Source organism: Emericellopsis cladophorae (assembly GCF_022114955.1).
Source record: "Emericellopsis cladophorae strain MUM 19.33 chromosome Unknown NODE_130_length_18715_cov_121_626677, whole genome shotgun sequence".
In the NCBI taxonomy this organism is placed as follows: domain Eukaryota; kingdom Fungi; phylum Ascomycota; class Sordariomycetes; order Hypocreales; family Bionectriaceae; genus Emericellopsis; species Emericellopsis cladophorae.
The window spans coordinates 1-13,564 of record NW_026251055.1 but is presented as its reverse complement, the minus strand read 5'-3'; the positions used below and the strand labels follow the sequence as shown (position 1 = coordinate 13,564).

General features: G+C 56.5%; 3 protein-coding genes across 3 annotated transcripts; 2 read left to right on the top strand and 1 right to left on the bottom strand.

Annotated features, from left to right (window-relative positions):
• Positions 1-569: 569 nt before the first annotated feature.
• J7T54_004258 (Homeobox protein PKNOX2-like protein) lies at positions 570-1,420 on the top strand (the record flags this gene model as incomplete). Its single annotated transcript, XM_051510589.1, has 2 exons — positions 570-1,110; positions 1,167-1,420. 2 exons carry the CDS (start codon positions 570-572, stop codon positions 1,418-1,420), a joined length of 795 nt encoding a protein of 264 aa, XP_051358528.1.
• A 4,693-nt stretch (positions 1,421-6,113) lies between these two features.
• J7T54_004257 (binuclear zinc transcription factor) lies at positions 6,114-8,952 on the bottom strand (the record flags this gene model as incomplete). The annotated part of the gene is made up of 5 exons (XM_051510588.1): positions 6,114-7,163; positions 7,223-7,705; positions 7,761-8,337; positions 8,390-8,639; positions 8,697-8,952. 5 exons carry the CDS (start codon positions 8,950-8,952, stop codon positions 6,114-6,116), a joined length of 2,616 nt encoding a protein of 871 aa, XP_051358527.1.
• Positions 8,953-10,264: 1,312 nt separating this feature from the next.
• J7T54_004256 (Serine/threonine-protein kinase-like protein) lies at positions 10,265-13,342 on the top strand (the record flags this gene model as incomplete). The annotated part of the gene is made up of 3 exons (XM_051510586.1): positions 10,265-11,105; positions 11,152-11,249; positions 11,300-13,342. 3 exons carry the CDS (start codon positions 10,265-10,267, stop codon positions 13,340-13,342), a joined length of 2,982 nt encoding a protein of 993 aa, XP_051358526.1.
• Positions 13,343-13,564: the final 222 nt, after the last annotated feature.

The following is a 13,564-nucleotide window of genomic DNA, read 5'->3' as shown; positions in this document are numbered from 1 at the left end:
GATTGTTGGTTGGCTGGCTCGAGCTCATCCTTCCATTGCGTACCTTCTGGTAATGGATGATAGCCCAACAGTGGCAGTCCAATCGAATCAACACCAAGAACACAAAAAAGCCATACGACACACGTCACCCCCATCTTCCACGATGGCCATGATCGCACCAGCACCGACGGCTCACATTGGGTTTGCCAAAGAATACACATGGGATTCCTCCCGCTTTCAGTCTTATCCTCAGCACAGTTCAAGCTCGAATGCTGTGTCTCTGCCATCGATCCGTCACGTACGTAACACACCAATCTCTCGCATGCGTTGCTAACACACAAGTGAAGCAATTTGGAGATTTGCTATCGCCCTGCACATCACCTGTTCATTCCGTCGAGATCTCACCACATACCCCCCCGACTGCGCACTCGACGTCCCAGGCGTACGTCTACTCTCCTCCATCAACCAAGAGGCGGAGAACTCCCATCGACGATGAGTTCGAAAGACTGCGGGCAAGGCAAATACCTCGACTCCTCCACCATGGGGAACAACAGGTTCCTGGAACCCGATCACCGCATGCCACAATGCCAATGGCCCCTCCTGCTCCTGTGGAGATGTCCGAACGCTGTTTGCACGTGGAAAACGGCCCTGCCGCCCCCAATTTCCCTCCTACTTTGAGCACCGAGAGGCCTGTCGCTGTTCGACCTGTGGCTCGTGACTTACACTTGGAGGACTATCGAGACACGAAGACTCACCGCGCTCCTCATCAGCCACACCAAGCACCGCCTCCAGCAGCTGCCGAGAACACGCACCGTCATGCTGGGCCGGCCTACGACTTTGCTTACCGACACCCGGGCCAGACGCATACAGCAAGCTCCCCTCATCACACATACGAGCGCTCTCCCTTCTCTGCTGGCACGTACACACGCCACTCATACCCCGAGTACCCTCGCTATAGCGAAATGGGCCACGCTGGAGCCCCTCATGATCAGAAGCAGCGGAAACGCCGCGGTAATCTTCCCAAAGAAACGACCGACAAACTACGGTCATGGTTCCACGCGCACGTCTCACACCCTTATCCCACCGAAGACGAGAAACAGGAACTGATGCGTCAGACTGGGCTACAAATGAGTGAGTTCTTTTCTGTTCAACAGCACGGATTCGAGTCATGTTCTAACTGCCATCAGATCAAATTTCCAACTGGTTCATCAATGCGCGCAGGCGTCAGCTTCCCGCCATGATCACAAATGCCCGCGTCACCTCCGACGCCATCAGTGGCAGAAGCGCTGAAGGAAAAGTTCTCTCAAGCACCGAGGGATCGGATCCGCATATGCAGCAAGATGGCTTGACGCTAAGTGATGGCGAAGGGGTCCCGTATGAGGAGGAGTTGGAGTCATTCCAGCGATACCGAGGGTCAGCCTCAAAGCGCACCAGCGTGTGAGCGAAAAGCCTGGATCTCCAACAAATCTCCACACATGCATTAATGCCATGTTCCCGGAGAATGCGGGAGTGGACTACCGGTTTTCTGGAACGTCCTACGCAAGTCAATCAGTCAAACTTACCCAGCCCGACGAATGTCGGCACAGGAGCCTGACTCTCCAACCACCACGGCTACCACGAAAAGAGGCTATTTCCTTTCACTACATACAATATTGCATTATACCCGGGCATACTATGATTACGCGGCGTGTCGGTCTATTAGGACGACCTTTATGGGGCGGGTTAGAACAAGGCGCACATAGAGGCAGAAAAGCTGCACATCCCTACATTGGAGGGAGGAAGCACGAACGATTAACGACATTTACGAAATGTACACATAGTGTAATTCATCCCATCAGTGGCTACTGCTTCATTCCGAACTTACTCATTCACTTGTTCGACGTCGATCCGACGGTATGCACCAAACTCGCAGCGCGGTCCTAATACTTAGTGCCGATTTCATGACCGCGATCCATCCGCCATGACGGCGGCGCTACTCTAGTGCCAGTCCACATGTTCGCTGATTGCACAGCCTCGCTGGTAGGCGCTTGACTTTGGCAGATCGCCACGGCCGTGTCATACCCTAGGGGCCAATGGCTAGCAAGGAGCATCATGAGCTAGTAGCTAGTAGCGTATTAGCCCGACGTGTGTGTGGGATGGATGGGGCAACGATCTTCAAGGGACTTTCGTACTTGGCGCCCTCCCCAAGCAAACAAATGCATGTTTCCCCCCCTCCCAATCCTGCGTACCTGGCCATCATCTCCTATGTAGTCAAAATCACTCTCGTCTCCACCGCGCCTCAGAAAGTTCCCTTGTGGCGGCTGCCGACAAGACGGACCATGCAGCTCCGCGGTCTGCCATTCCTGGCTTGATGATGGTTGATGCCTGCCGCTTTTGATATATAATCACCATACGCTCTTGGGGGTAATGGCCGCACATGGTCTTCTTTCTGGCATGGAGTCTAGGCTGGCATGGGGAACGAGGAATATCCTCTAGAAGGGGGCCAGTGCAAGGAAGGCAAAGAAGAATAGAAGACTCCACCCTCTGGGCACGAAATCTGGCCGTCGACTAATATCACTGGTATTGTAGCCACCTGACGCTTCTTGGCGGCTAGCACAGAGACGAGCACCATTCTCAAATGATCCGCTGCTATAAGCTGGGGGGCGGCCGAGGTCCATGCATCGCCTCCATACTGCCTAGGCGCGAACGGACGGACATAAAGGACTTTCTTCAGTTGTGAAGCAACAAAACACCAAGCGGAGCCAGGCGAGTCCATCCGACGTGGCGTGACGTGTCATGACACGGGGGCGCGCCGCCACTGCAGCGGCCGCCTCGAGAGCAGCGTCTGGCTAACGAGTCACGGTATAATAAGACAGGGCAGATCTCTCTCGTCGCACCGACCAACACCGAGCCAATGTCAAATCCCAAGGGGCAGAAAAGTCCAGGATTTCGTCAGTATGCCACTGACACTCCCCTGTCACGTAGCGCCATCTTGTGTAGACGCCTTCTTCTCCCGCGATACATCCGTTGGTGGTGCTGGCACGCTGGCTCCATCTAGGACGGGACGGCTGGCTGGCAGCGTAATGTTGCTTCCTTATTCTGGTAGTACGTACGTACATAGTGGTGATCCGCGGAGGCAAGATGTGCGGCGCATGCTCGGTAGACGAGCCAGCAGGCCGTGCAGTAGCCCCGTCTGCCGAGAAGCCTAAACACATACGTAAACGTACTAGACTTACTGGTCTATTGGAACCTCGGGAGTCGCTTAAACAACATTCCAGGCAGCTGGGGAGTGGTTTTCCTGATCTATGGGTTTCACTGTCACCGCAGTGTCTCGGGTGGAAGCAGTTTTCAATGTCTTGGACAGGTGCATTTGTTGTAGTCGACTCACGCACAGGCGACACGGATTGTGCCCCGTGTTCCAGATGGGATATCTCATGGCGGCAGCCGCGTGCGGTGGCAAGGACGGCGTGAGGCTCGTCGAGTCCTGTCCCGCGACACGCTCCCATTAGGCTCCTTGTAGCTGAGCCGCGGTTGCACTGTGGGGAGTTTGCTCAAAGACACGCCAGATTAGACGCTCGAACTGGCGCACCATTCCTCGCCTCCCTGCACTGTCGTGGGCTTGTCGTTCGCCATCTCTCATCATCTTTCAGTTCGAGAACACAAGTGTGGCCGGGTCGGACACGGCGCGCATATGAGCAGCTGCACAGGCCCGACAGGACTCGAGCCACGGTATTCACAGGTATGGATTGCATTTCAGTCGATACCATACAGCCGGTCAGTGACTGCTGGCCGTCCACCTGTGCCGGACGCCACTCGGGCGGGAAGACACATCAGCCGCTCGTCTCTGCAGGATGTCCACCTGAGACAAGACTCGTGGCCATCGGTCAGTGCTGGTCATCATGCCGGCTGACGGAGCGGCGCCGCGCTGTTGTCTCTGGATCGTGTTGTCGAGCCTCACGCCGCCAGCTCTGGCTCCCATGTCTCTTCGGAAATAAAAAATTCGGCGCTACTGAGTCATCGTCGACTGGCCTCTTTCCAACTCCATGCTGTGATCGCCAGTCGAATTAAAGCTGTCAACAAATGATGTACGGCAAACGTCGTCTACAGCACGACGATCTGCGCTGCGCTGCGTGTGCTGCAGACATGCACCAATCCATTCCCACGAAACGCACTCCAGCGACAGCTGAAGCTGCCAAAGGGTCCCGAGCTAGAATACCTAGCGTCAGATGGACGGGAAATGGGTGAGTGGGTACCCGAAAAGGAGGAGCCTAGGGAAGAGGAGGAGGGGGGCGTGTGAAGCGGCGGATGCCGAAGAATCCCTGCAGTTCAGCTGGGGATCGACAGACGGCGGAGTGGAGCGATGTGAGTGTCATTCGGTCGTGGAGCCTGGAAACGATCTAGCCTTTGCTCTCGCCCGCGGCCCAAGTGGGTGTGGACAGTGGACAGTTCCGCCTGTCAGACGGCTTAGCTCAGACAATTCGGTCGGTATCGGTAGTCTGCGCGACATGCGTGTTGGAACTGGACGAGGGCACGCGGTCATTTTCGGTGGTCAGGACACCGGATCTCAGGGGACGCTCACAGCGGTGTGCTCTCCGCGCGCCGCCTGCGCGCGGTCTCGAGGTCGATGACGATAATGATGTTTATGTGATTATTGCTGGCATAGCCAGATTGATCCAGGTGCAGATATGGAACAGATTAAAGTGGAATTGATGAATGCTTGCTTGCCTGCTTACCTGCACGTCTCCGCGCACCCTGGCGGTGCGGTGCGGTGATTGACAATTCCAGTGGCCCAGCTGCCACCGACAATTTTCGGACTGGAGAAGAGGCATGGGAAGGTGACAGGCCACCCTGTCAGGGAGATCGTTAGATGTTGACAAGCGGGAGGGAGGCCCCCTGTCGAGGTCCATGAGTGGCGCGTGCCAACGATCCCAGCCGACCTGGTTCAGGACCAGGGTGGCGGACGACGGAGGAGAGGAAGGGGGTCCCATGTCTGTCATTTCACATCTTGGTGGTTGATCGCCGCCGTCCTTTGTGCATGTGTGTGCATGTACTCCGTACAGTAGGTACACTGAACCTCAGGCAATCATAAGGGGTAACTTGTTGTGCACAGTCGCTCCTTGAGATCTTCCAAAGGATGAACATGTGGCCGCGTGCGTGCGTGCGTGAGAGGAAGATCCGATCTCGCCTCCTCCGATGCACCACATGGCATCACGTCGAAAGCTGCGCAGGTCTGCATACACACTTTTGCTTTGTCGTTGTCGTTCATCTCTCAGGACCTTGCACAGTCAGGTAGCGTGCGTCTGTCTGTCCAGGTCCGCGGCCATGGTCCATGGACGACAACTGGGCCTGCCCTGGCCTGACCTGGGCCGAGTGACATGCCAATACCGAAATCAAGCAATACAAAGTAGGGAGTGCTCAGATCAAGCAGCTGGCGCCGCGGCACAGGCATGTACTGACTGTCCAACCAACAGCCTAAGCTGTCCCGAATTCCGCTGTCGATCCTCAGGCGAGCGACGTCCATCTCGGCTCAGCTTGCGCTAGATGATGGCAAGCTAGATGGACCAGTACTAGGACCTTTCCTATCTTGCTGCATCATCGCAGATATGTGCTGTACGCGTTTTAGGAGGTCTTAGCGACATGTGTCGGGGGCCCGTAGTACGTACAGTAGTGCGTAGTGGCGTCACCCCAACGGACACATAGATGCACGCACGCCGCGCCCCCTCGGAAACTTTGTTAGTCGTGCGTGGGTGGCATACGCGCAGGCGCATCCGCTAATTGGATTGACAGCCTGACACTTGTCATGCATCGGGGCCGGTGTCCCTAACGGCTCTAGCGTAGGGGAGCAGTGGAATATGTAGACTTCTGGTCGCTGTTGGTCGCACTGCGTCTTGGACTCTTGGCAAGCACTAACAACGTCTGAGTCGAGCCGATCCATTGCACGCAAGATTGTACGGATACAGTTGAGGTAGATAGATAGCCTGAGATGAGTAGAAAGTTGATCCTCACTGTGGAAACGTCGTCGTATCGGCCTGAAAGCCGTAAATGCGTAAAATATACATGGGGTATTTCCTTTCCAATGCAAGAGATCCGAGTATGTTAGAGAGATGAAGTATGTCCAAAACGCCCAAAAATAGACGCGCAAGTGGCGCGCGCGTTCAGCCTGGCATGTGTCCGCCTGCCCAATTGGGATCGCCAAAGAAGTCGAGGGATTCGCCGTTGTTCTGCGAGGACAGTGCGTCCTGCACCATGTCGTGGAAGAAGTCGTCGGTGAGGTCTGGCCAGATGGGCGTAGCGACACGGCCTGCAAAGGGACGGAAGTCGAAACGATTCTCCTCGACCGTGTTCCCGAGACCAGTCGTGCCTTGTGGTGATTCCTCACTGCTTCCTGACTGTGTCTCGGCACGTCCCACGGAGAAGGTCTGCGGCGGCAGTGGGGATGCGGAGGATGAGGGCGTCGTTCGATCTGGTAGTGTCATGTTGTTCCCTAGCATGCTGTGAGAACCCATCCCCACGGAGCCGAGCATGTTGTTGACCAATTGGCCTCCAGTGGTGGTGGCGGGATTGGAGCTGGTGTTTCTATTTGGAAGGGCGTTTGATGCAAAGCTGGTCTTGTCCGTTCCAGGCAAGTCAACGACGCCCGATGAACCTGGTATATCCAATGGCCGTTTTCGCTTGTTGCTGTACATCATATTGAGATCTGCCGTCGGCGCAATAGCAATGTTGCGTGTGACAGCCCCTAGGGACGGGTTGAAGCTGACCTGCGATCCATCCTTGTGGTTGTCGTCAGCAAAGGCAACGCTGCAGTTCGGGTTGGACAAGCGGAGCTTCGCCGGTCGCACCCGACCCTCCGGTTTGTCGAGCGGTAGCTTCCCGGGCAGTACGGGAGGGACCTTGGTGTGCCGGCCAACTGAACTGCGCGCCAACATGGGGATATTGGAGCCGGCCATACCAAAGCTGTCCCTGTACTTGTCCAGAGAGGGGGATTCAATGACAGACAGCAGGCCGTTCCGCTCAATGTCGAGACACGCCTGCTGTAGAAAGGCTCTGGTGATTTGATGAACCCGGGCGATGGCCTCCATGGCCTGGATGAGCGTTTCAAAGTTGGCCTTGTCGATTGCATCGAAGCCATGTCGAATGTCTGTCTTGGCCATGTAAACATATACTGTAGTGGCGCAGTACAGGGATAGAGACGAGAGAGGATTCTTCTACGTCAAGGTTAGACTCGAGCCCAGGTCTCGCATGCAACCATCCTTTGGTGACTCACGAAAATGGAAGTGTTGTGCGCTGTGAGCCGTGCAATGCTCACGACCTCGTCGGCAGCGTTCTTCAGGCGGCCGACGCTCGCTTTGATTGTGTCCGTGTGTCCGAATTTCTCGGCTTTCTCCACCGCCGCATGGTGTAGACATATGACCGAGGCATGCAGGTTGAGATTCAAGTGCAGAGCCATGGGGTTTCGGATATTCCGAGGCAGGCGGAACTGCTCGGGCAGAAACATGAAGGCGCTGAGAAACTCATTATCGAGTTCCCGGTGGCGCTTCCAGAAAGCCCCGTTGAGGAGGTCTTCAGGCTGGTCTCTGGGTTTTGAGCGGTGTACGTGGTGCATGATACCCTTGAATATTCGGCAGATGACGATCGGTCCGGCAAATCCCTCGTATGTTGCGCCATGGAAGATCTCGTCCAGAAATGGGGCGACCTGCTCCAGGCCAGATGTAAAGGCCTCCTCGGAAACAGGTAGTCTAGTGGTGATCTGCTTGGCATGAGCGTCAACCAACTCGCGCAAACCTAAACCATCCATCACTTACATCGGCGTTCACAATCAAGCTAGGCCAACCCGTGGACACGCATGCGTGAGAGTCAATCGCAAAGGCGCCCCAGAACGTGCGTCTACGCTCCTCCATCTCGATCCACGATGTAGCCGGCGGAAGTGCGGGTGGCAGGTCGTCCTGTTCACCATCAAGGCGATCAAGGCCCATCATCTGCACCAGACGGACACATTTGGCTGAAGTCATGGCGGCGCGGGTAAAATACATGCATTTCGCCTCGAACTGGGCGAGCAGTGCGTACGCCTGAGCGTGAGCCATGGTAATAAAATGTTCCCCGGAGCCCTGCGCATATATCAGTACAAGCAAGCAAAGGGTTCCACAGCGCTGCGGAAAACTTGCCTTCATCTCGTCCACGTCCATGTACTGCCGCGCTCGCTGGTAGAAGACCTCGCTGTATTCATCATACTTGGGGTGAAACTGTGCTGCGCAAGCCCACATGATGTATTGTAGACACATGGGAGGTCTCCGCATCGCACCGCCGTAGAACCCTTGGTAGAACCTGCTGGGGTGAATGATGGGCATGTGCGGATGTTGTGTACTGAAGTAGATGTTGATTCTAACACGGTCATTAGCCCGAGAAGACTTGGCAATTGACGAGTGTCACGCACAACTCCTCCATGATCTCGAAAGGCGGCAGACTTTCTGAGTAGCCCATACCCAGAAGCTGCGACTTAGCGAACGATGCAGGATTCTCGGCGCTGCCATTGTTGAGAGGCATGTCTGCCATGCGGCCCTGCTGGGCCTGAGCATTCTGTACGTTGAAGTCGAACGCCCCATTGCTGCCGTTGGAGTCTCCAGACTCTGGACCTTCTTGCTCGCCATTGTGTGTGACTTCTTTCAGATAGTCCTCGACTTGAACTAACGATTCTCACTTAGCCTGACTATCACACCCATTGCCAATGAGCTACAACAAACCTAGTCTGGCTTCGAGTTCTTTCACATTGCGCCTCTTGAACGTCGGCTTCCTGCGAGACTCGGGATACACGCAGTCGTTCTGGACTTTGGTGCATCGAGTGCAAGCTGGTCTGGTTCGATCACATTTGAGTTTGCGGGCTCGGCACGAGACGCAAGCCAGTGGCTCGAAACCTTGGGCATCCGGCCCCCGAGACACTTGCTTGAGCGGAGCATCTCCTGTGTCTGGCCCTGCCTGGGCGTCCAGAGCAGGGGTCATGATGGTGTTTTGATATCGCGCTGCAACCACCGGATTTGGTGGGGTGGTTCAAGACGGGGCGCACAACGCTTCTTCGACGAAATTTCAAGGGACGCAGGCCCCTGAAGGCTCCAGCGTACAGGCCACAGTGGCAGCTAAGGATTTTGAATTCCTGGTGTATGGGACACTGTACAGTGCTATTCATCGAACGGCACCGACAGCGCGGTAGTAAGCGTGCATGATCGATGGCATGAGGTTGCCAGTCCAGCAACTTGGCAGGTGGTGACCGGTGACGCTCTTTCACTGTGTGACAAATCACATTGGGACGCATCTGAGCAATGCCGAACCCCGTTTCTGCCACGTCCGGATTCCGACTATTATTCACCAACCACCATGGAAATGATAAAAGGGGGCCTTGCTACTACTGCAAGGGGAACAGAATTTCCATTTCCCTCTGTCTGCTGAAGCACTATTAGCGAAGCAGAATAGATTCTAGGTCGCCGTCCAGCTACGATACATGGATTTTGATTGGTCACTGGGCCCCGCGATCCTCTCGACATACCTGAGAAGCTCATGTTTTGGTTGGAGCCTCTCTCAACCGGCTTTATGCGAAGGACATGGTAAGACATGTTACTTGACAGATTCCCAATTCGGCTGCCATTCGGCTGCCATTCGGCTGCAATTCCGTACCTAATATGCCTGCCCATCTTTAACGTAAAACTACCCGCGTACGTAGTGGTGAAGGTTGTTTCTTGGACTACTGTTAACCGAGCATTGCCCGACTGCGATGTGGGTCCGCAATGCGGGGAGACGCGTCTAACAACGATGTGAGGCTGAGACCGCGCCACAGGGGCCGCTGGTTGAGGTTCGCCTCCCTGGCTGGCTGCCTGGAACTGGATGCCTCTATCGTGGACTGACCGACCAGCAAGCCGCCCCTGTTCCTGGCCGACTTTCCATTGCTGCCTCGCCCTTCACGACCGGAGGCACTACACGTATTCACAGGGCGCATACTGGAGGCAATGCGGTCTTCTTGAGGACAGCTGTCTCGACATACCTGCCTCGCCGCCTCCTGATGATCTGAACGAGCTCGTTTCGAGCGCCGCCCGATCCTCTCTTTGGGACTTGGGATACGCACCACCCACCCACCACCACCTTGGCAGTCGACCGCCTACGTCACCCGACAACCACGTCGCCTCCGGATAGTACGACCAACCTCACGATATCCACGGTCGACGCCCGGCTGTACACCAGCCATACAATGGCTTCACACGGACACCAGATGGGGGGACGTGCGGCTCCAAGGCATGCTGGTCACGGGGCGTACCAGGCGCCAATGCCCATTGCGCCAGGCCCAGCAGCTCCTGCCGGCACGTTCCAGCCTGGCACCAAGATCCAGGTCGGCGGCCATCGAGTCGTGATACAGAAATACCTGTCAGAGGGCGGGTTCGCGCATGTGTACCTGGTCAAGCTACCAAAACCAGTCGACGGGACGGACCTGGCAGTCCTGAAGAGGGTGGCGGTGCCCGACAAGGAGAACCTGCGCAGCATGCGCACCGAGGTAGAGACGATGAAGCGGCTCAAGGGCCATCGGATGATCGTCTCGTACATCGACTCCCATGCGAGCGAGCTCAAGGGAGGAGGCTACGAAGTGTTCCTGCTCATGGAGTACTGCGGCGGCGGCGGCCTGATTGACTTTATGAACACGCGACTCCAGCACCGGCTGACCGAGCCCGAGATTCTCAACATCTTTTGCGACGTGGCCGAGGGCGTGGCATGCATGCACTACCTGAAGCCGCCCTTGCTTCATCGCGACTTAAAGATTGAAAACGTGCTCATTACAACGACAAAGGGCTCTAGCAAGCGATTCAAGCTCTGCGACTTTGGCTCTTCGGCCCCGCCCTCGCCTGCGCCCACGTCCGTGGTGGAATGTCGATTGATGGACGAGGACGTGCAAAAACATACGACACTGCAGTATCGAAGCCCGGAGATGGTCGACGTGTATCGAAAACAGCCGCTCAACGAGAAGTCAGACATCTGGGCCCTGGGTGTTTTTTTATACAAGCTTTGCTATTACACGACTCCGTTCGAGGACCAAGGGCAGCTCGCCATTCTTAACGCTAGCTATAAATTTCCTCCGGCTCCAGCTTTCTCGCATAAGCTCAAAGGCCTGATTGGTAAGCTTTCTGCTGGAGGGGTGGGAGTTGTGCTGACCATCTGCAGCATCTATGCTGAGGGAGAACCTACAAAGCCGGCCGAATATTTACCAAGTCCTGAAGGAGGCCTGTGCGCTGCAGGGCCGTGAAGTCCCTATCCACGACGTGAGTGGAACTGATGTTCTGTACGAGGCACATGCTGACTGGAAGAAAAGATCTATGCAGGCGGTAAACAATCCAGCGCGCAAGCCCCGGCAAAAGCACCTTCAATGGAGAACAAGCCAGTTGGCGCGGTGTTCTCGCCGCCTGTGGAAGAGAAACCAAAGATACCAGAGGTCACTCCCATGAGGCGAGGCCGCCCGATACCTTCGCCAGGCCCTGCGGCTGCATCGCAGCCTTCGAAACCTCCGCAGCCGGCGAGCGGGGACCCGTTCGCAGCCCTAGACACTAAATCCCCCAGAACCACGAGGCCAGGCGAGCCGGACGAGTTCGCATCGCGATTCCCCTCCCTCGACCAATTCTCGCTACTGCATGATTCGGGCTCGAAACATGATTTCGATTCAGGGGCCTCCGCTGCAGCGTCCAAGAGGGACCATTTGAACCAACGCGTATCTGAGCATCTAGCCGACGAGGTGTTTGCCTCAAGTCGAAGCCCTCCTCAGCCTAGTGCGCCAAGCTCACGCCCCCAGTCTGTAGTTCAGGCAAGCGTAGCCCCCCGCGCCGTTTCGCAGCATGGCGAAGCCATGTCCAGATCAGCGTCCGCTCAAGCACAACAAGACATTAGCAGAGCCCAATCGATTATTCGCAGCGACCCGGATCTGCAGGCTATCTCGGGCCAAGCAAGCTCTCGATACGTGTCTATCGGCACGTCAACATCTGACCTGCAGTATGAGCCCCCAGTTCGGACTGCACATCGCGTCGCGCAGATTCAAGCGTCAGAGTCCCCGCGGTCTTCAAGTCTACCGACGCGACAGGCGAGCCCGGCAAACGTGACCGCTCAGCCGCCGCCCGACGCGAACATGAACGTCCTGTCACGGGTCACTTCGCTCCAGTCGCAGTCAAGCCAGGGTAGATCATCGCCCGTCTCTCAAGCCACGACGGAGCCCAAACGCCCGCAAGCAGACTTGCTAGACATCACGCCAACCAATGTACCGAATGTTGAGCGCTCCAGACCGCAGAGCATGAATTTCGAGACAACGACTTTGGACTACCTGCGTGAACGGGAAGCGTCGCGTCCGCAGAGTCGTATGTCGGGCCGGCCCTCCTCGCAAGCGGTCTCGCCCATTCCCCCACCGGCCGACGATGATAATCAGCCCGAGAGTGATAACCTCGAGTTCCTTCGAAGCATGGAGGGATCCGGCAGCGACATGGAAAAGTCCAAGAACGCCAAGCGATCGAGCGTGCAGTCTTTGTCTGGAGGGCGGAATATGCTCGCCACCAAGTTTGGTGACGCGTTCAAGAGGTTTGAGGGCAGCCCGTCCTCTTCCGCGCGGACGCCCTCTCCGTTCAAGGAACACGACCGTCGTGACTTGACGCCCATTGCAGGCTCAGAGGTCACGGATGATCGAAGCGAGGATGGCCACTCTCGCGACGTCGATGCCATGACGCCGGAGGCGCGACGTGAACTGGAGCGGCGAAAGCTGGAGGAGGAAGAGCAGAGGGTTGAGGCTGCGCAAGCTGAATATCGCAAGCGTGTCACGCCTAGTGCAGCTCCCTCGGCGACGGCCTCGCAGTCTGGGCCCCGGAATGCCGGTCCACCCCCGAGGGCCATGAGCATCCAGAACAGAGTGCAGAACTTGTTGCAAGAGCAGAAGAGTGGTTCTGTACGCAAGACAGCCGAAGGGTACGGCAAGTACTCGGACGCTGCCGCCAAGGTCGAAAAGCCTCTGCCAGAGGTCCCTCGCAAACCCATGGCCTCCTCCAAGCCGGCGGCAGCAGTGTCCGCTCCCCATGCCGCGAGCCATCATTCCGGAACTTGGTCTGCACCCCCATCTCTGCCTCCCAGCAAACCGAAGCCAGCCGCTCCGCGGAAACCGATGCACCTCAACAGCATCCCCACGGGCAACCTGCCATCGCCAGCAGCCACACCTCAGGCGTCTGCTACGGCAACAGAGCAGTTGGTCGCAGTGGACTTGCCTGGTCAGCCTCTTTTGGATATGAGCGCTGATCAGAAGGATGACTACCTGCGAGATTTCTCCCAGCGGTACCCGAGCTTGAGCGCACTGGATGGCGCGCAGTCGACGGGCGCAGGGCGATGACGAGGCATGAATGAAGCACATATAGACAGACGGATAGACTGCTGTACATACGACAGGGGACTGCAACACGTCGTCTCGCTTGATGTTTGAACCTCGATTCACTAAGTTAGTGACAGCAATGTGCGTCCTATCGCTAGCCCCTTTATCCACTCTCACTTCCACTCTCACTTCCACTCTCACTTCCACTCTCACTTCCACTCTCACTTCCACTCTCACTTCCAC